The sequence below is a fragment of the Mytilus californianus genome, unplaced genomic scaffold (assembly GCF_021869535.1).
Source record: "Mytilus californianus isolate M0D057914Y unplaced genomic scaffold, xbMytCali1.0.p SCAF_4, whole genome shotgun sequence".
NCBI lineage: Eukaryota > Metazoa > Mollusca > Bivalvia > Mytilida > Mytilidae > Mytilus > Mytilus californianus.
Genome location: NW_026262690.1, coordinates 76,866,697 through 76,889,331, shown reverse-complemented (window position 1 = coordinate 76,889,331; position 22,635 = coordinate 76,866,697). Strand labels below are relative to the sequence as shown.

Sequence of the window (22,635 nt, the reverse complement as noted above, 5' to 3'; positions counted from 1 at the left end):
AGACACATTATCTATCAGCTACAACACCTTTTTGCTGGTGTCTTCGTTAGATTTATTTGTATGTTTGTTTGAATATCAGTTGTGATGTATGTTCTGCACAATTTTGGCTGCTGGGTCCCAATTATTGTCACTTTTACCTATGATGTCTGTTTGGGTTGCTCATCCAATTTTGTCAATATAACGGAACTATAAACAGCTGTCATACAAGTGGGAGGTTAAGCTAGTCATAAAACTTCCCTTTTGGAATTTATCTTGGAGTTCGGTATTTTTTTTTTTTATATACTTTTTTACTTTTGTCGGTGATCCTATTTGTTTGTTCGTGCTCATTTCTCTATCTACTAGAGACAAGTTGACTATGTCAATGAACCCATTTGTTTACTATGGTCCAGCTGACATTATTAATGTGCTTTTTTACATATTTACATTGTTGTTGCAGTTGTTTAATATTTATTTGTCAATACTTAAAAATGCTCACCACAATACAAGCAAACAGACACGATGACTTAACCATTGATCCGATTTATTTACTATCGTCCATCTGACATTAGTGCCCTTTTTTTCATGTACATGTATCCTTATGTTTCTAACCGTCTGACATTATTACCCATTGTGGTATGTGCATGTACTAACCCATCAAAGACACGTAAACTTGTACATTATTCCCACGTGTTAACTTCTTTCCATCTTACATTATTTTCATATTCATGTCTTAAACACTTGTACTGGATTTTACATTGGAATGATATGACGGGTGATGTATGTCTAACTTGAGAAATATTTACCACTTTATAGAATAAGGAAATGAAGTATGATTTTTCTAATGAGACTATCCATAAAAGTCCAAATGACATGGATTTAAACATCTATACGGCCTTCAACAATGAGAAAAAAAACTACCGTAAAGTCAGATATAAAAGGCTTCGGCATGACAAAATGTGTAACGATTCAAATGAAAAAAACAAACAGTCTGATTTATTACAAAATAATAAACTAAAAAAAATATGATGACAGACACCTTCAACAAAAACCAGTTTTCAAATACAGATTAATGAGTTGGGACAGACACATAAAAAATGTGGCTGGGTTAAACATGTTTGTGAACACTCAGTCCTCCCCTAACATGGGAAGGGGGTTTACAGCTCAACATAAAAACAAACTGCAATCATCAATTGGAAACGGTTTGACTCCTCAGATAAGCACAAAGTACCAAAAACAACTAACATAAAATAAAAGACACAAAGCACCGAAAGTGAAAGCTAGTTGAAAGCCAATAACAAACAATACAATTGTATTGTTAAGTTTAAGTAAAAATGTTAGTTTAATTCAAAGTTTATAAAAAAATAAGGGTCGACACTGAAAAAGCACAATAATAGTTTTGGGAACAACCTTCATCAGTTATGGTCTGGACGAAATTTAATACGTTAAAGTGCATAAAACAAAATTAATCTTTCAAATCATAATTTTACTGAAGCAATGGATTAAATATAAGTATTTATATTTCTAAGTAATTGAAAAGTCCCAATAATAAAACTGATCATATTCAAATACAAATTTAATATCCAAACTATTGCTTGCCTTATTGTCTGTATTTCTTTTTGTAATGATATTATCTGTTGATCTTCTATTCCTTGTTTTTATTTATCCCATATGGATCTGTTAACCTTTCAATAAAGAACGTTTTATCATCGTGGCTATATATGATAATGCTATCCGATATTTTGAAGTATATGCCAAGCACATGGATATTAACTTTTAAATTCATTGAAAAAAATTATTATGAGCAGCACGTACGTCTTGATAAACGTAGTTGATAGTAAAATATATTTTCTAAGCATCATAGGTATATCGGAGTTTAAGTGCTGAAAGATTGCTGATTTTATACCTCACGTTTCCTGTTTTTCATATTAGATATATAAATATATAATTCGTCTCCACTTTAGTTCAACAATGTAAGATCTGTTAATTACTCCTGTGACATCGTGGCAACACCGCCTGCACTGTCTCCATCGACCTAGACCACACGAACAACTAGGCTATATAAAAATATAGCTTTCGCTAAAATGAAAAACAGGAGATGTGACGTAATTATACTAATTTCCATTTATACATATAGTGCGAAATGTGTTGCACTCAGACAATCTATCGTTGGTTGCTCTCTGTAATATTTGTAGTTTTTCATAAATCAGGCTGTTAGTTTTTTCGGTAACGTCATTTTACTTTTTGTCATGTCTGGGCCTTAAGTAACTGACTAAGAGGTATGTGTTGTGCTCATTGTTGAATGCCGTTCAATGACATATAGCTGCTTTAATCCGCTTCATTTGGACTATGTTGGATATTTGTCTCATTGGAAGTCATACCATATCACCGTATCTTCTATAAATGATAAATTAGTGTAAGACAAATAGTTTAGAATATATTCTTTAGACATATTTTATTCAAAGACAAAATAGCATCGTTTAGAATTAATGATTAATTCTAAAATCCCAAGCCATAGCTAAGTACAAATGAATCATATCTTCACAAATGCAGTTTTCAGTCTAATCTTTTCATTTACTAGTTAAGTTGAAGTAGTTACTACAACTGCATCATAGCTTGAACAACATAATGGGTATAAAGTGTTTGATCAGCTGCGTCAAACGTATCTATTCCCTGAAAGCAAGATTGAATTTCGCAATCGAAGGCTTCTAATCTCTGTTAATAGAAGTTAAATTGCACAATTTAATCAGTTTCTTTCAAACTGAGCAGCTTAAAGCTTAAATGAGATTTATTGCTCTAGAACTTTTGCTTTCCAATATTGATTACGTTTTGTCGACGTTTTAGAAAATAAAAAAAAATTGTTCTCTAGTTTGATACTTTGTATTCGCATGGCGGGTGTTGCACAACAGAAGACGATTCCCAGTCTACGCATCCGGTTCTGCACCTTTTTGGGAGTTCATACGATTCCCTCAGTTTTTAATTTTACAGCAATAAAACATGCTTTTAGCATCTCCATTTATTTTAGATTTAAGTATTCTCTGCTCGTACACGTGTTCCCCGTTTTTCATCATTACAGTCTTGGTTGTGTATTATCCTTTGGAATTCGATGATTTCCTCTTCAAGGTAGTACGTTTGCTATTTCTTACAAGGCATATTATATATTGGGTAAAAACCGAGCTTCCATTAGGAAGTGGATATTGAGCAACAACTGTTTCTAGAGTATTTAACTCATTTCAGCTACATTTTTTTCTTCTGATATCTCAAAATGATAACAGCCGTTTAAGATCTTTTCTTATTTCAATTTATATATATTAGAGGCATCAGTAGTTTGCCGATGTTGAAGTCTCATAAATTCAGTAAGAAGATACAAATGAAGAAATAAATTATGAAGAAATCGCATCTGAGAGGAGCGTAAGCGTTTCCAGCTATGCATGCATCACCCGCCATGAGAATTCACATCCAGTCAAAATATTACAAATCGGGAATAGGAAAAAATCGGTAAAATTACAGATTAGACAACTATTCTGGTCTAAGATTGCAAAAAAAAGGTCGCTAGTGATTTGACACAGACATATCGTATCGGTTAACCAATTATTGATTGTGACCGGATACTTAAGTAGTGTCGAATTCATTCGTTCTCACTCATACTGCGATACAGGTTTACCACGAATTTAAATATTCAACGAAGTACATTTAAAGTATAGGTTAGATAGCGTATTTTGGCAAAAACCACGTAATCAAATATCCACTATTATACAATTTTCCTCAATCCACAAAAACAAATGAATCCAAACCTTACTCTTTTAAAAGAAAAACTGCATTTAGCTTAAAATAAGGAGATGCGGCATGGTTGCTACCGAGACACTACCCACCAGTGACCGTATGACACAGATGTTAGTAACAACAGGTCACCGTAAGTCCATCAACAATGAGCAAATCCCATACCGCATAGAAAACAATAAAAGGACCCGACAACACAAAATGTAAAAAAATGCAAATAAGAAAAATAATAGTGCAGAGTTGTCTCATTGTCAAGCATATCACATCTTCTTACCTTAAAATAAACAAGTGACGGGGTTAAATTATTTGTTGAGAACACATACATCCCCTTCACTTAATCTCGATTAGCAGATTAACAAAAATTAACATACAAAACATACATTAAAAGCAATCAATGTAAAGCACTTAACTCTTAAACAAAGATATGATGGATACAAAAAAATGAATAAAACTATTGTATTCCTTACTGAATAAATCCAATGTCTGTCGGTACTTAAAGCAAGCTCAAAGTAATTAACTTGTTGATAAGAAATCATGCCGTTCTACACGTTATAGCTTTTTGTTCATCACAGGAGATTTCATACAGCAATGTCACAAAGAGTACAGAAAGACATGATCTTGCGCAGTGCGTAGAATAAACTATACAAAAAGCAAAAACATTTAACATTTGCTTCAAAGTATCAATAAACGAATTGATGTCTATTCCAAAATACTATACGCTGTGAATAAACTCATCATAGATACAAGGATTGAAAAAATTTGTACGCCAGACGTGCGTTTCGTCTACAAAAGACTCATAAGTGACGCTCGAATAAAAAAAGTTTAATAGGCCAAATAAAGTACGAAGTTGAAGAGCCTTTGGAATCCAAAATTCCTAAAAGTTTTACCAAAAACAGCTAAGGTAATCTATTCCTTGAGTAGAAAATCCTTAGTATTTCGGAAATCCAAAGTTTTGTAAACAGTTAATTTATAATTAGTACCATGTCAATGTTAACTCATGTCAACACAGTAGTGCTGACTACTGGGCTATGATTGAACTGTAACCTTATCAATATGTTTATTAGGTCATGGCCTTATTTCAAAACATTAATAGTATAATCATAAACGTTATCAATAAGTTTATCTAGCAATGGCCTGATTTAAAAATTCGCAGAATCTTTGATTTTTCTACGCTTTACACTACTATTCCCCATCGTCTCATGTAATTGAGCTTTTCCTATAAAAATCATACGTAGAACGTAGATTCTAAATCCTTGTTTTAGATCATGAAAAATCTTACTTTGTGAAAGAAAGGCGAAAGATACCAAAGGGATATTCAAATTTAATCACACTGATTCTCACAACAAATACACCGGAGACGATACCATCAAAATGCTGGACTTTTTGATAGACGATATATTTGTTGAGTTTGGTGGATTAAAACTTAAGGAAACAATCGGTGATGGGTACGAATTGTACACCACTACTGGCCAGTTTATGTTTGTAATGATATAGGGAAGAAATCATACGAAGACAAAAAGTAAAAGCATCATGTAAAATTCTGTGATTTCACTTTCAAAAATATTGATGCTGTCCCGTAACTCAATAACCCACATTTCAATGCGTACTTACATCTCATATATCCCTGTTAACTTGATATTAATGATAGTACCGAAACTAGACGGTCTGCTTCATATCTTTGTCTCTTCCTCGATACTGACACATTTGACTGACTTCAAACTATAATTATCTATGACAAAAGTGATTATTCAACTTTTCAAGTGCCAACTTCCGATTCCTCAGCGGTCATATACTCTCTGTTCCGTAGTATGACGTTTTCATATCTCAGTTTATACGTTAGGCTCGTGCATGCATGGTCACACTATTTAGACTCGTTAAAAAGAGAGGCGAAAGATACCAAAGGGAAATTCAAACTCATAGGTCAAAAATAAACTGACAACGCCATGGCAAAAAAGGAAAAGACCAAAACGCAAGCAACAGTATACAAAACACAGCATAGAAACTAAAGACTGAGCAACATGAACACACTAAAAACCGAGGGTGATTTTGTTAACAGGAGTGTGCTCCTTACACAAGTATAGAGTTATGAGAAAGATCGACTGAAATCGATACTACATATTAAGTTTTACGGTTACTACCACGAATTTGTTGACCGATACGTCTGTCGGTGTCTCAAAAAACACACTATCACTAGTGCAATCTTCCCGCGGTCTTAGATGTTAAGATACCATTAAAGTTGTCTGATCTATAATTTTACCGATTTTATCCTATTCCCGAGTGTGACATTTTGACTGAGTGTTGATTCTTCTTAATCAATTTATCAGATTTGAACATCGGTAAACATTTATCGCCTTAATATTCGGTAATAACATCTAATGAAAAAAGAGCACATAAAAACGTCGCAGGGTTTAACAGGCTTGTGATTGTCAATCCTTCTCATAACATACGACAGTAGTGAAAATAGCACACTTTAAATTACAGTTGTAATGGGAATTCAAATTCAGTTGAAATGGGCTAAAACATAAACTATACGATATCTTATAAAGACCAGTTTATTACAAGATATCTTCTTTTTTATCATAATAAATCATTTAACTTTTATAAAATGTGTTTAAAAGCAAAGTGGATATCTTAAAAACTTTTTAAAATCTGGTAGTTACGAAATGATATAAAATCACTTAGAGTTCTGTGTACTGTTGTTTGTCTTTTAGTCGTTTTTAAGGGTTTTGCCATGGCATTGTCAGTTTGTTTTCGACTTATGAGTTTGAATATTCCTTTGGTATCTTTGTCCTATCTTAGCAAGTATACAGAACATTTATGAATGTATAAATGGCTATTTGATGTCGTGTTTGAAAGAAGCGATCAATATTGCTTCGTTTTCGTTCCTATGATATTTCATGAAACCTATAGAATTCTATGAGATATCGTATGAATTCATAACCCATGCTTTTAAGTAAGCGTAAATGTGTAGGTTAAACATTTCATCATTAGAGATATTATAAAATTCCGGGTAAATCGGTCTGATCCATTAGAATCGTGTAATATTTTCATGTATTATCTGGTAATTTTATTTATCAATGGTTTTTCATGCTATACATCATAAGTATGCAGCTGCCAAAATCAATAACTTTCAATTGACAATGATTCTTTTTTGAAAATTGAAATGTTATTGAAAACAAAAAATTCGTGTAAATAAGACATGAAAACGGAATGAGCAAAACAGGTAATTACGTATGAACGACTCAGTAATATTATCAAGCAAAATTATTCGTGATAACGGAGATATGAAAAATGAATTCAACATAATTGCCTAGGTATAGACACACAAATTATATGTTTAGAGAAGTTGATGGTTTTCTAAGAACTGATTTGTAGCTAAAAAGACGAGATGCCTAGAACAAAATGTATTTATGACACTAAAGTATCGTCTCCCCCTTTTAAAATGATGTTTAGAAATGTGTAATCAAAGATTTCGTCACCTGTATTATCATTGAAAAATAAGACTGCAACTGATCAGCTTTAGTAGTATAGATTTTGTGTAGACTTTAGAAAATTGAATTCATAGAATAAAATATTTGATTTCCAATCCCTCGGCTTTAATTTGTATTTGATACGCTTTGAAAGTACAGTATCAGCTGGAAAGTAGTCGATATTCAATTGTTAAAGATAAAAAAAAATGCACATGACATATTTGTTCTTCTTACTTGTCTTTTGGTCTTTTTTCGGTTTTTATTGCAATGGCATTGTCAGTTCGCTTTTGACTTATGAGTTTGACTATCCCTATGGTGTCTTCCGTCTCTTTTTTTTAAAGACATGACATATTGATGAGTTTATGTAACCAAAATGCCATGTCATAAAGATGTCAATGTATTGCACATGTGAATATTTCCATTTTCTTTGATATTGATAAGAATAAAATGGAGGTATAAAGCAAATGTAAACGACAAAGCAATACAATAACAAAAAAGACAAAAAAGACCGCTTTATGTAAAGATTCGGTTTTCAGTGGGTTTTTTTTATGCCATATTGCTGTTTTGCAGCCAAATAATTTATTCCAATATATAATCAAAACTTCAATAAAACTCCCCAACAAATTTAAAGGTGGACGTCGAAAACACGTTAAAGTCTAGGAACAGCAAATGGGCTATTTCATCGATTTTTGTAAAATTTTGTATCCAATTTTGGTTCGTTGAATTATAACAGGAAATCGAAAAAAAATCATCCGTTTATCTAATTTATTGTCTGTTATATTACCGATTGAATTCTTCAAAATTGGTGAACATTTGTCGAGAAAGCACATAAAGTCAGCCAAAAACGTTCTGAAATTTGTCTTAAAATCATCAAATCTCCACTTTCAAATCCATAGCTTTTTCTTAATACAAACTATATGTTGTTGATACATAAATTTCCGTTTTAATGAAGTAAAATGATAATAAGGTCACCGAATTTGTTTCAAAGTAGTGTTCTATGTGAAAAAATACCACATAACGTCGAAATAAGCGTGGCGTCATCGCGTTGTAGGCCGTAAAACGCCGATTTTTGACGTTTTTTGCTATTGACTAGGTAACAGATTGGTTTATACATCATAAACAAAGTCGGTGACCATATGAATTTTTTATATCATAAGAACGGAAATCAACAACATATAGTTTTTTAAGAAAAATCTATGGACTTGCAATTGGTGATTTTATGATTTCAAGACAAATTTAAAAAGGTTTTTTTGGTTATTTTATGTGCTTTCCACACAAATGTTCGCCAATTTTGAAAGAATTCCATCCGCAATATTTCAGACAATATAAATAAACTCATAGACACAAGGGTTGAAATTTTGTACGCCAGACGCGCGTTTCGTCTACAAAAGACTCATCAGTGACGATCGAATCAAAAAAGTTTAAAAGGACAGATAAAGTACGAAGTTGAAGAGCACTGAGGACCCAAAGTTCCTAAAAGTTTTGCCAAATACAGCTAAGGTAATCTATTCCTTGGGTAGGAAATCCTTTGTATTTTGGAAATCGAAAGTTTTGTAAACAGTTAATGTACAATTATGACAGGTCAATGCATTGTTTTTTTTTCGATTTTAAGTTATAATTCATCGAGCCAAAGTTGCATACAAAACTTTATCAAAATCTGTGACATAGCCCATTTACTGTAACTTGACCTTAAAGGGTCTTTTCCCATAAGAAATCAAAAGGCTATCAAAAAAGTTACTCCGGTAATACTAGTTTTTAAACGTACTTATTACAAAATGCTACAAATTCTCCGTTGATTCCTCTCGATGATACGAAGGAATAGAATAAGAAAAATGATAAAACAGGAGTGATGATGCTTTGATTGGGGAATAATTTTGAAATGCAAGTATAAAATAAACATTTAACCCTGAGTGTATGCTCTGTCTTTTTCCTTGTATATAAATTACAAGCACCACCCTTTTCTCTGTAAGATCAATGTCTTTATTCTATCAAAGTTTTTATTAAAGTGCATGTATTCTTGCTATTAAAACACAATCTTACTAGAAGAGAAGTTAATATGCGCCGCCCCACTACTCTCATTTACCACAGAAGGATTGCACATATAAACTACATTCGATATGTAATACTCCCATCACACTAGGACCACGATCCCGCTACGACCTCAGAAATAATGGAAACTTTTAGTAAGATCGTGGTGGTCGTAGTAAGGACGTACCAAGGTCTTGATGATCGTAGAGGTCCACGACCAACTTTGAACAGAGTCAAAACATTCGTAGTAGAGTCGTGGCCAAAACTAGTCGTAGTAGAAGCGTAGGAAGGTGTAGTTAGGACGTAGTAAGAGCGGGATGGGTGTATAGGCATCGTATTGGAAACGTGGTGCAATCGGGAAGCTAATGGAAAAGATTTCGCTGCGACCTTACTACGATTTGACTGCGACTATCCCGATTTCACTACGTCTTTATTACGCTCCTACTACGATATTGATACGATCGTACTACGATGAGGAAGACAATAGTACGTTGCTACTACGCGCATGCCGTCCTTATAACGATCTCACTACGATACTACTACGTCCTAGTCACGATATTGCACGACCTCATTCTGTTGATATACAAAAACGGATGCAATACCTTCTACTGGTTCAATAAAATTGAGAATGGAAATGGGGAATGTGTCAAAGAGACAACAACCCGACCACAGAACAGACAACAGCAGAAGGCCACCAACAGGTCTTCAATGCAGCGAGAAATTCCCGCACCCGGAGGCGTCAACCATAGATACACATGAGAGTCGTTGTTCGATCGTGGTAGACTCGTATTGAGATCATGCAAGTTGTGGTAAGGTCTTATTAGACGTAGCAAGAGCGTGGCAAGATAGTAACTAGAACGTGTTACTATCGTAGCGTAATCGTAGCAGGATCTTATCAGGATCATAGCAAGGTCGTGGTATGAACGTGAAAACTATGAAATATTGAACATTCAAGCCGACCATACCACGATCTCACCGCGACCTTATTTTTTATAGATCGTAGTGGGATCTTCATGGTCTTGGTCTAGTGTGATGGGGGCTTAACTTATAGCAAGAATAAATTAAGTAAAGGAAAATAAGTAAAAACAGTAAACAAATTTTAAAAGAAAATATCTCTTTCATAGTAAAAAATAATGGTGTTCATGCTCCAACTGTTTTTGTGCAACAGCTATATAAATTTAGTGTTCTAGTTACATAATCTTACGTACACTTAAAAATTTTCAATTTCCTTTTATTTACCTATAATCGTATATATATAGGTATGCAATTCATAATATTTATGAATATTGAGACAAGTACACCTTGTTGTCTGAATGAATTTGATAAATGTTTCGAAGTGAAAGAACGATAACTCTTGTGTCAATTGTCTGATTCTAAGATAAACTAATTTAGTTGTTGATTGGTCATTAACACCCAGTGACAATTGTTCAATTCATATGGAGGACAATGACATATTTGAAAATTTTACAGTAAAGCTTTGAAAATAAAGAACGAAATGAATATGCGAAAATGTCTCTATAATTTAATATGTAGTATCGTCTTGTACCAAATGTTTAATTCTGAAAACACTGTCTGAAAATATGCGCGCTCATTAAGGTTTTTGATTGGTTTATCTCGTCAGAATTGATCGACACATTATAGGTAAACAATTTATAGATTTGTTTTCTATACACAGATGATTGTTCCTCTGGTTTTACCGAGACAATCTGCGTCTTCACTGGATATCAACTTGTTCCTGGATGTTGACCTCTACGTAAAAAATGATTCGTCCCGATTTCTTCTATGTTCGAATTCTCTTATTTCTTCATTTTGTGTACGGCTTATAGGATAATAACTGGGTGCCGTGTGTATCGTTATCTTTTGGTGTCAAAACGTTTATATTCATGATGAAAGTTCCCACATGATGAAGCATTACTTCCGAAAGACACACCGAACGCAACAGAATGCATCAAAAATTCAAATTAAAGTATTGCGCCATCTTCTTGTATTCTCTCTGTATCATCTAATTGAGAAACAGCATCATGTGAATGCAGAAAAAAAATGCATGAGATAGCTTGTTTACTAAGTAAATTAGAATGACATGAATTTGTTGAAAGTGATAGACTATATCTTATTAAGACAAGTCTTTGTTGGTATTTTAAGGTATGCTTATGGTTTTGTTTGTTTGTTTTTGGTTTTTTTTTTGGGGGGGGGGGGGGGGGCGGGGGCAATTACCGTTTTTTTTTTGGCAATTACCATCAACAACAGAAATTAACTAGGAAAAAAAATGTCAAGAGTCTAAGCTCGACATTTTTTGTTGCGAACTAGTTATCCTGAAAAGCTTCTAATTTAATATGGTAGTTTGTTTAACGTTTGAAGAGGAAATCTTCGCGGAAATAAGGAAATGTGTTTGCCACATTTATGAATACTGTAAGTTAAAAAATATAGGGATAATTTATGAAATGGGGCTATTAAAAATCAGGAGTGGAGAAAGTCATACAACATCCTGACCAAAAAGAAAAATAAACAGACAGACAGCAAGCAGTTCACAATTACCGTTTTTTTTTTTTTTGGCAATTACCATCAACAACAGAAATAAACTAGGAAAAAAAATGTCAAGAGTCTAAGCTCGACATTTTTTGTTGCGAAGTAGTTATCCTGAAAAGCTTCTAATTTAATATTGTAGTTTGTTTAACGTTTGAAGAGGAAATCTTCGCGGAAATAAGGAAATGTGTTTGCCACATTTATGAATACTGTAAGTTAAAAAATGTAGGGAGAATTTATGAAATGGGGCTATTAAAAATCAGGAGTGGAGAAAGTCATACAACATCCTGACCAAAAGAAAGAAAAATGAACAGACAGACAGCAAGCAGTTCACAGTACATAGTTTATGCAGACAAAGATTGAAAACCGTAACCTTACCAAAAACTGGAAAGTTGCCTCGTTGGTAAGGATACATTCAAAGATATATGTATTTACAAAATATGGTGAATGCTTATTTTGTGTCATTCTTTAGTGTTTTAAAATACGATATCAATAGGAATAAAGTTGTTTGTGCATCAATGTATTTGATACACTAGCTACAAAAAAATACATATCAACGATTTATAAAAGATTAGAATCTTGTGATCATTACACTGTTTGAGTATATCAAAGACGTTCATGTTAAATATTCCTTTCACTGGGACATCCCTATTGGATTTTCCTTTCATTGCTAACCATTTATGTAAATGAAGCATTTTCCCGCTGTCACCATATGCATAAAAGTGCAGCTATGTATAAAACTTCAATGTAACTTGCTTCACATTATCCAATTCAAATAATTTTAAATGCTAATTTCTCCTTTTTTAAATCAAGAAAATATTCAAAGGGATAAAATTTCATTCAATTGATATACTAGTACTTATTTTTTACCGTTTAATAAATGTAAATCCTCACATAAAATAATAATCTTTTTGGCTTGTCTTGACAGTTCTTTCGCTTGATAACATATTTTCATATTGGATTTAAAACATTCAACGTGAAAACTAGATGATATTGATGGTCGACTCTTAAGTTAATGCCTTCTATGACTAATTATTACGTTAATTTTATCCGGTGTTTGCTGTGAAATCACTTCGGACAAGGGTGAATAAATATAGAAAAACTTAATTCAAATTACTTAACAATTCATAATTTGATTTAAATCCCGTCATTTTAATCTCGCATGTTTAAATATAACAAATTATCGTCCCTTACGGGGTAGAATTGCCAATCTATTTTATTGACGAAAATTCAATCGATCTACAAAAGAAATATGAACATTTAAATGACACATTTATAGCCATTTTTTGTTGTTTAAAAGATTAATGAGGATTGTGTGCTGCATTGTTTACAGTTGAAATACTTTATCCCCTTCTTGGCACTGGGGTCATACATGGTCAACAATAGTTGCTAGGGTGCAAAAAGACGCAATATCCACTCTCAGGTAATGAACGTTTTACCTGTCTGTGTGTCGCTCAAACAATAGATGTGTATTCGGGATGGATAAGATTTCATTTAAACCAACTGTATGGTGAAAACATCCTGGAGTTGCTTTTTATTTCATTATTTAAATCTATTGTAAATGTTATGATTTGGAATAGTAGCAACACGTAAAATGCTACTTTATATTTTCTGGATATATTAAAATATGTGCAATATATTTAAATCTACTTGTGTGATTTATAGTTAAAAAAAAAGTCAGGAATATAATGTCTGAGGGGCCAGAACTTCGTGGTGAGGGCCTTGGAAGACCCTATACATCTGGGACCTTTCAATCAAAACTAGATCAGTTTGCGGAATTTATAAACAGTGTGACTTTCCAAGATGTTGAAGCGACACCAGAAGAAAGAAGGCAGATGATTACAGGTATATATATAACATACCACTGTTGGTGTGATAATAATTGTCAATAAAATCTTTTGTAGTCATATTGATTGTCAGACTTTTTATCATGATATCTTTGTATTAGTCGACTTGTATAATAGATGGCATTCATTCTTAAAAGGGTCAAGTCTGTGAATCGGAAGCTTAGTTACTGCATGAAAAATTCTGATGAGAATTGATTTTGTGTTAACGTAACGTAAGCTGACTAAAATCCATTGTTTTGTAAAAAGACGTGAAAGTTATCAGTATAACTAAGACATCATGTTCAATTCGAACATGACATTTGAAGCTTTTTCATCTTAAATTTGATTTCTATCTCTTCGATGATACTTAAAAAGCGTGAGAACATTTCCAAACAATGGGAAGTTAGCTTGGTTTTTACAGCATTTTACATGAGAAAATCAGAGACGTTGTCACAAAATTACATGATTATTTAATAAAAACTGCTAGGATGTTAACCTCTCGCGGATCTCCACCTTTCTTTGATATTTTGTAACCCCAGCCCTGGGTCCGATATATATATTCATGCATTATTAGTCCCAGCTCAGCCTTTCTCGACTATGAACTAAAAATGTCATTACATTCAGTAATTTTTTTAATTGATTTGTGATTGCTTTTGGTCAGTGCAAAAAGGTTGTTGCGCGACGACAAAACTAATCATGTTATTCAAACAAACTCAAATATACTTCATATAATAATAGTATCTATACTTCATACAGGCATATTCGTTTCTTCCCAAACATTGTTAATGAAAAATCCAGAGAAAAGTTCTACTTTGTTATGCTTGTATTAAAAAAACAATCTCACGGAAATATCTTTATTTTTTGCGTGGTTTTGATGTATCAAAACGTTTTTAATTAAAAAATGTCGTTTTAGAAAATGTCAATTTGAATTTCAGCAGCGAACATCTTAATGTTGTTATAGTTTTTGATGTTTATAAAAGAATTGATGTCTCTGATTCCACCATGCATACTTAGAACTAAGAGATCTGTTGATTGAGGAGCAATCACGATTCCATTATAACGTCATTTTTATCATTAATTGTATTAATTCGTAAAACTATTTATTGAAATAATGCCACTAATTTGTGAAGGATAAAAGCTTTTTACAGTTTAAACACAATAAAATGAACAAAGAAATTAAAAGATTTAATTTTGTATACAAACTAATCAGTTAAGATGTTTAAATGGATCTTACGTTTTTATCTAAACAGTTAAAAACCTTTCTGATTGCTGACCCAATAAGCCATACCACAGATCGAATATCGTGTTCACAGAAGTGATGTTTTATTTGACTTAGTATTTTCCGTTAATAAAGATGATATGAAAAAGTATGAATGATATAAAGTCGAATGTATTTCTGAATAAAAAATGTGTAAGGGGTCCCGCGGAACCCTGTGTCTCGCCTACGATTGCTGCTGTCAGTGTAAAAGTGTAATTTTGACTTAAAAAGTGAGTCCATTTATCAATAAAATACAGTATTAAAAAAAGATTCAAACTTTATCTTGAGATGCTATATCTTGGTCTTTAAGAATTAGCTTCTGTCCAAGTTTCATCACAATACATGAAAGTTTACAAACTTATCATGTCAAAATAATTAAATCACAGACTGTCTGTAAATGTTAACCGTAAGTAAAAAACTAAGTCCATCTATCAGAAATATACTGAAAATTAAAATGTATTTTCAAAAGTTTGCTTCAAACATTATCTCTTAATCATAAAAAAGCTTCTGCCAAAGTTTCATAAAATTCTATGAAGGTTTCACAAAGTATTTGACGTGTAACAAACTTTAACCCCAGACTGTATCTACTTATTAACTGTACAATGAACTAAATCCATTTATCAGTAAAATACGGAAAAATGTAAATAAATGTTTTCAAAATTTTGCTCTGGATACTGTATTTTGGTCGTAAACAAGCTTCTGTCCAAATTTCTTAAAATTCCATGAAGGTTTGACAAAGTTATTGATGACTGAAAAACTTTAACCTCAGACTGAATCTGAATTAAACTGTAAAAAGGATAAGTCCTTTTATCAGTAAAATATGGAAAAATGAAAATAAATATTTTAAAAATTTTGCTCTGGATACTATATTTTGGTCTAAACAAGCTTCTGTCCAAATTCCATAAAATTCCATGAAGGTTTGGCAAATTTATTGATTGTAAAAACACTTTTACCACAGACTGAACCTAAATGTTGACGCCGACGCCGACGACGGAATCTAGGATCGCTATGTCTCGCTTTCGAGACATAAATGTCGCAGGCTCGACAAAAATGAATAGCCTATTTCTGCGATGTTCATCATCATCGTCATCGTCGTCGCCAAGTCGTGCAGCTTTTATCAAGGGAAATTGGTATATAATAAGCTCAAATTGATTTCTATCCAGTACTTTTGAATTGGTCCGAGTGACAGCGCAGAGTCTGAGCGAGCCAAAAGGTGCCTTTTGTCGAAATACTTATATTTTACAATATTACATACTGATAGAAAACGAATAACTGTTGATCTAATTGCTTTCTTGGTCCAAAAGAGAAATTAGTAGTTTAAAAAAATACATGCTTTCGTTTCAAAGTTTCAAATACGGAGAATTCTCCTTGGCTTGTGCTGACTGAAAGAAATGAAAGAGTATTTCTAAATCCGATAAAATAAAATAACGTTACCTACCTACCATTGAGTTTTCAGTATTGCATTGTTTACAATTGACCACATCACAAGTCATGAAATGGATCCTAGATGATTGTCATATACATTTCTGAATTTTAATTTGTACTGTGCATCATGACATGAATGCTTATTTTTTACATTTCAGAGTCATTGCGCTTTGATCAGTTTTGTGACAGAATAAGACAGCTGTTTGGATCGGATATAAAAAATACAGATTTAAAAGCAATATATAGAAAAATATCTACAAATCCTGATGCTAAAGTTGATTGGAGCGAGGTGTGTATTCATCAGCCGGGAAACACTTGGTTGATCTTGGTTGTTCCCGTATACGTTTTATTTCTTAGTTTAGTGACTTCCGATAAGCATTTCACCCCCATAAACAAGAATATGTAAACATCTACAAAACAGGTATGAGAGTTCCAGGGGATTGACGTAAACTAAAGGCCGTCGTAATCTGAAGAAATTCTTACCTTTTTTGAAAATACATTTCCATTATTTTTTATGTACCACGCAGAATCCGTATGTAAGCATGCCAGAAAAAACCAATACTGACTTTTACACATCGACGTGAAGGCACCATCACTTTATTGACGGTTCTTGGTAGCAGATTTAAAGCTCTCTGTAACGCTTGTTGCTCGCAAAATTGTGTGTTCTAGATGATTCCTAGATGGTTCCATTCAATTATTGTGGACACAAAGAATGAGTTTAATGGTGCTGTGTTCTACTGGTGGGACTATATATGTTCTACTGGTGGGACTATCAATATACTTAGTACTGTTCTTCACCTGTTTTTCTACTAAGAGGATGGCTGAAAGAAGAGCCATATAAAGAATTGTGTTATATGTCTCTGCTGAATTGTCTGGATCAATACGATAATAGCAGGAACCAGCCCCCCAACCACATTGTACAAAATTTTTAAGCTTTTGGCTTGAGTGTCTATGTTGTAGTTTCTTGGAGTTCTAGTTTGGCAAGCATGTTTGTTATGAATCTATCTTCCCTTGTTTTGTAATTGCTTGTAATGAACCTTGCTGCTTGCCATTGCATTCATTTTAGCTTTTTGGCATCTAGCCCCTTTGATCGATAATGCTTTTTTCTAAATCTCAAGTTTCTCTCAATTTATTTGATTTTTTTGCATAAAATCTACTAAAAAATTTTCTGCTCACTCTGCTCTGGGGTTTATATTCAATTTTATAAAATTACACCCCCCCTCCCGGCCTGTTGAAAATCCTGGATCCACTCCATGGTTGATATCTGCGCTACACTGTAGGAAATTAGTGCTGCATATTATAATAACTTGTGGACTGGAATAGTGAAATGTTTGCAGTTTTCTTACATTCCTATGGACATATCTTAGATTCCTTTTGAGAAAACCAATAGAATTTGCTTTGTTTCAGAATCAACTCAAGTAAATCATCATATGTTAGACAGGCCCAATAATTATATGTAATACATGTATATGTGTATATTGTTACAAAATCTACCTCATATACTGTAGCATCTTAACTGGCACTTGTTTCTGTTACAAGAAAAACAAAGATAAGAAAGTTCCCTATACTTAAATTATAATACATGTACCACAAATTACATGTCAGCATTTCATGAACAAAAGCTCTGCTGGGAGGTTTGTAATATTTTTGCCTCAAGGGATATGGTAGTCAGAGAAATTACAAATGTTATGCTTAGTGTGACCTTAATCTATGTTAAAAAACAGTTCCAATAAGTCAACCTTTTTTGTACTGGCAAATGTTGACAAGGACCACCAAAAATTAAAAATGTTTTATACTATACATAACTGCACAAAATGATAAATAGGCCTCAAGAACTGACAAGCTAAAAAAAATGAAATTGAATTGATTTTTTAAGTTACCACCCACTGATATTTAATGACTCAATATTATATTACCAGTTCCTGTATATAATATCTTTACTTTGAATCTGACCCACAGTGGTGCATTTGCCGTTAATTTGAGTGTTACATTCCATATATTTTTATTTCTTTTGTTCTTTCCAGTAAAAGAAAATTATCTGTTTTTCTGTAATTATTATAAACAACTTGTTGTTTTAAATATAAGATATGTACATGTATATGATATTACCTATCTATTCTAACGTAGGTAAAAAGTATATCTTTACTGATTATCTTAAATGCTTTTTACAAAGGTCTAGAAACAAATGTCACCAAATACTTTAATTAACTGCATTGGTTTGAGAAGGTTTCTTCAATTCGTTTTCTAATTAGACATTTTTTCAATAAAGTCAAACTTCTCTTTCCAATCACAGTGTGAGTGAGGTCCCATTGTTCATTCACCAAAGACCAAATTAAGATATCACTGGATTAGTTTGGCTTTTATAAGCTGTATGGGGTTAAATGAAAATTAGATTTTATTGATACTGTATCAGCTCTTTCTGAATAAGGATTAAGGTAGTATTACAAGTACAGATTTATTGGTTTCTTTGGAGGTGATCATTCAATATTGGCAATCTGTGAAGCACAAAAAATAATAACAAAAATTCGATAAATGTTGAACTTATCTTTTTTGTGAATTTGTTTAATTAAGATATATCAGATAGAAAGCTGCATATGAAATATATGAACCTTGGTAAAAAACTTAATTACCCAAAATAAACATTCAGTATAAGGTCATGTTAAAAAGAAATAGTTGTAAAATGTCAAGTAAAAAATTTGAATGATAAATTCTTAAGTAATTTGAGTTATAAAAGATCAGGATTTGAAAAAAATCAATTACATGGATGTTTCATATTAAAAAAGCATGAATAATTATATTCTAAGGATTTAAAGAGCAATCACATATCGAATAGTCATGAAAACAGAGTTAATATATAAAGATCAACAGTACATATAATCGTTAATAAAAATGTACATGTATTCAGTCTGAAAATCTTAAGATTAAACAGTTTTAGAGGAGATATATTGTACATTTCATGTTTCAAGGAATTCATTGAAATAATCCCAATTTTATAAAGATGTGCACTTTATTTGTTATTCCACAAAAGTTGGCATGACTCAAATAAAATCTTGTCATTATGTCAATTATTTTCATACAGTATTTCAAATCAAAAGGAAAATTAACTTGAACATTGTGAACCAATTTCAATGACTAAATAGGAAAAATAGAGGCAATGCAGATCCCCCTTTGAACTTTCAACTATACCTTAGATTTTACTCCCCCTTCCTTGAATTTCATAACACATACCACTGTTTGTTTGTTTTTTTGTGTATGATTTAGTTTTCACTTGATATTTTAAAAGAGAGGCGAATAATACCAAAGGGACATTCAAACTCATAAGTTGAAAACAAACTGATAATGCTGTGGCAAAAAATGAAAAATGACAAAAAGACAAACAACAGAATGCAAAACACATCATAGAAAACTAAAAACTTCAAGACAATATTGTATTGTTAAGCAAAAAAACATTTTAAGCTTCACTCAGCCTTCGTGCTTAACTTTTGAGTCCACAAGCCAGAAGCTCAATTTTTGAAAAATTTTAGTTGGATTCTGTTGGCTTGTAGAGAAGAATTTTACAAGCCCGAAAGCACTTTTACAAGCCAATGCCGTAGGACTTGTGGTTAAGCGTGAAGACTGTTCACTTAATATTTATGTCTAATGTTAAGCAAAGAACATTACAGGAAAAAAACTTCATATATGCAAATGTATGTAGTAAAACACACAATATTCTACTTATTACATCAAGCGGAACCACATTCACTTGTAACATATATACTTTATTTTGTGTATGTGTCTTCATAAACAATAAAAGGTTCTTCAGTTAATCTATTTTATGTTATCACCATGATTACAAATGAAATGTGAAAAATTATGTGAAGTTTTTATATTTGCAGCTTTTTGGATATTTCCAATCTAATAATGATGATGAAGAAATTGTTGTTGGTGAAGAGGTCAATGTATTCACAGTGTCAAAAAGGAGGAGGGTTGGAGAGGCAGCTGGTAAGTTACTTACCTCCCCTGATAAGGACTAAGGCAATTTAAGTTTGGCTGAGATGCTGATACAATAAAGGTACAATATCCCAGTCCCATTCAATGATTGCTAGTTGTGATATCCTTGCTACAGTATTTGTATAAGGTTGAAGTTTTAATTAGGCAGTTTGTGTTTTCAACTGTACCTTAGGACTAATGTGGAGTCTAATGCTGTAGATGGTAAAGAAGATGGCATTGTTATTCCAATCTCATTAGAGCTGTTCCAGTAAAACATACATCATCATCCTTGGACCCAGTAAAGGCACTTTGAAAATTGTGTAACCATACATTAAGACCCTAGTACAAAATGTATCCATTTTATTTTTTAAAAAAACTGTGATGTACATGCAATTAATAATGGAATAACCCATAAATCAAAACGTTTGATCATGAAATTTTGTTTTCATGTTGAAGTAGTTTTAAAACATGCATGACAAAAACGAACCAATAACTGTACAATATATCAGATGTGTATAATTTTTTGCACATAGTTTGACAGGCTTTGCATGCCTATGTTCTTTGTCCTACATTTTGTAATGCAAGACTTTGTCATACATACAGATAATGTCTGATAATCTTTTGGTGTACCATAGAATTGAGAATCAGGGTCAGACAGGGGACTTAAATCCCATATTAGTAATACAGATCCTTGTGAGTTATACTGTATACATCACAGGAATAATTTGTCGTCTGATAAGATTCATGTCACATTCCTGACTACTATGATGAATGCTATGAATAAAAACTTCTCTGTTGATAAGGAATATATCTCATTCAAATGAAACACATATCAATTAATTGTTTGAAATTTGAATTTAAAACAAATTTCAAGTATGTTTGGTGTGATTAATTTTTCAAAGTACACTTAAGATAAGGGTGTCACTAAGAATTTAAAACAATACTGTGTAAACATGAAAATATCTGTTACTCTTAATTTAAATCAATATAATCGAACAAGCATATGCATGTAAAAAATGAGAAAGAATTTTAATTTCAAAGTATAAATTCACCTAATAATATAATTGCAGAAATAATGATTCAGTATGCTGCTCTATAATATTTTGACATCATTAACTTTTTCTATATGAATTTATATGAAAGAAGTTTTCTTTTATATGTATAAATTTTCAAATAATAATGTTTTTATAGATGCCATATTTATTTGTAATTTCCATATAAGCTTTTACACTAGCACATGATTTCCTTCACAAAATCTCCACTGAGGTTAAAACCTGAGACCCTTTGCATAGTAAGTCACCATTCTTCCAGCTACATTGTAAGTCAAGTTAAAATTTTGAGGGAAGATCATGATTGATTGTGATTTATATAAAGATTATTGGGATATTTGTGGTGAGAGGGGGGAAAGGCTTGTTTTTTATCTCCTTAATAGACAGTGCTATATTTGACTACTTCTTACTAAACTAATTTTTTTATATATAAAAAAGTGTGGACACAGATCAGTGTGGATAGTAATGTTATTATGTTTGACAGTGTTATCATCACCAGGTTTATGTATTGGTTGTGCCAGATGTGTTCAACTGTGACTGTCATCTTGTTTTTTATAAAATCAGTTCTGTTTATTGCTCCCTTTGCTCCAAGAACAGAGTAAGGAGTTGTTATGAGTGTCTCTTCTTCATTCCAATTGTCAGTTTTTCTCATTTTATGCCAATAATTCTAAAACTTCCTAAAACTCAGACGGCTGTGGATTCATTTATTTTTCATGGATACAAGCCTAAAGAAAATGTTTTATTTGTTGAACATTAGAAATAGTGGTTTAGTATAACCACGTAATCCACGGAAATTGGTATCCCACGAATAATAATGAAAACACTTAACACAGTAGTTTGAGCTAAAGGTGTGAAATGGCTTAAAAGGCTTTTATAGTTTGTAAAATGTGTGACTTTGTTATGTTTGGATCTGAAGAAAACTAAATAGCTAGAAGCATGTGGTTCATGGTTAGTCAGATGAGCCTCTTGTTTTTTTTCTAACCTCACTTTCATATGTATTATTGAATAAAACCAATCGGAGGAGCAGTTAGAGTCAAACTTTAAAAGAAAATCCATTACTTAAAATGGTAAAATTGGATGTATATATCATGATAAGTTGTTTTAATCATTAACTTTTCGGATATTTATATATATAAATGCCCTAAAGAATGAATTCCAAACATTAGTGACACTTACTATTACATTTTAAAGTCAATATTTACTATACAGTGAAAATAGCAAAATTTATTTGTATAGATTTGCCATTTAAATAAGTAATGTATTATAAATTCTCCCATTAAGAAATTTGGATTGGAAATTCAAGGTACTCCATATAAAATGTTTGACTGAAA

The 22,635-nt window shown here is 32.2% G+C and overlaps 1 protein-coding gene across 5 annotated transcripts in view; it reads left to right on the top strand.

Annotated features, from left to right (window-relative positions):
- The first annotated feature begins 12,998 nt into the window (after positions 1–12,998).
- Positions 12,999–22,635, top strand: part of LOC127698725 (WD repeat-containing protein 64-like) — a 52,861-nt gene continuing 43,224 nt past the window's right edge. For 2 of the 5 annotated variants that reach the window (XM_052202353.1, XM_052202354.1), the window contains exons 1-3: positions 13,000–13,622; positions 16,445–16,575; positions 20,162–20,267. In XM_052202353.1, coding sequence (XP_052058313.1) covers positions 13,466–13,622; positions 16,445–16,575; positions 20,162–20,267 — 394 coding nt within the window. In that variant the 5' untranslated portion in view covers positions 13,000–13,465. Of the gene's footprint in view, positions 13,623–16,444; positions 16,576–20,161; positions 20,268–22,635 lie in introns of all 5 variants that reach the window. The other 3 variants (XM_052202351.1, XM_052202349.1, XM_052202352.1) reach the window with 3 other exon arrangements.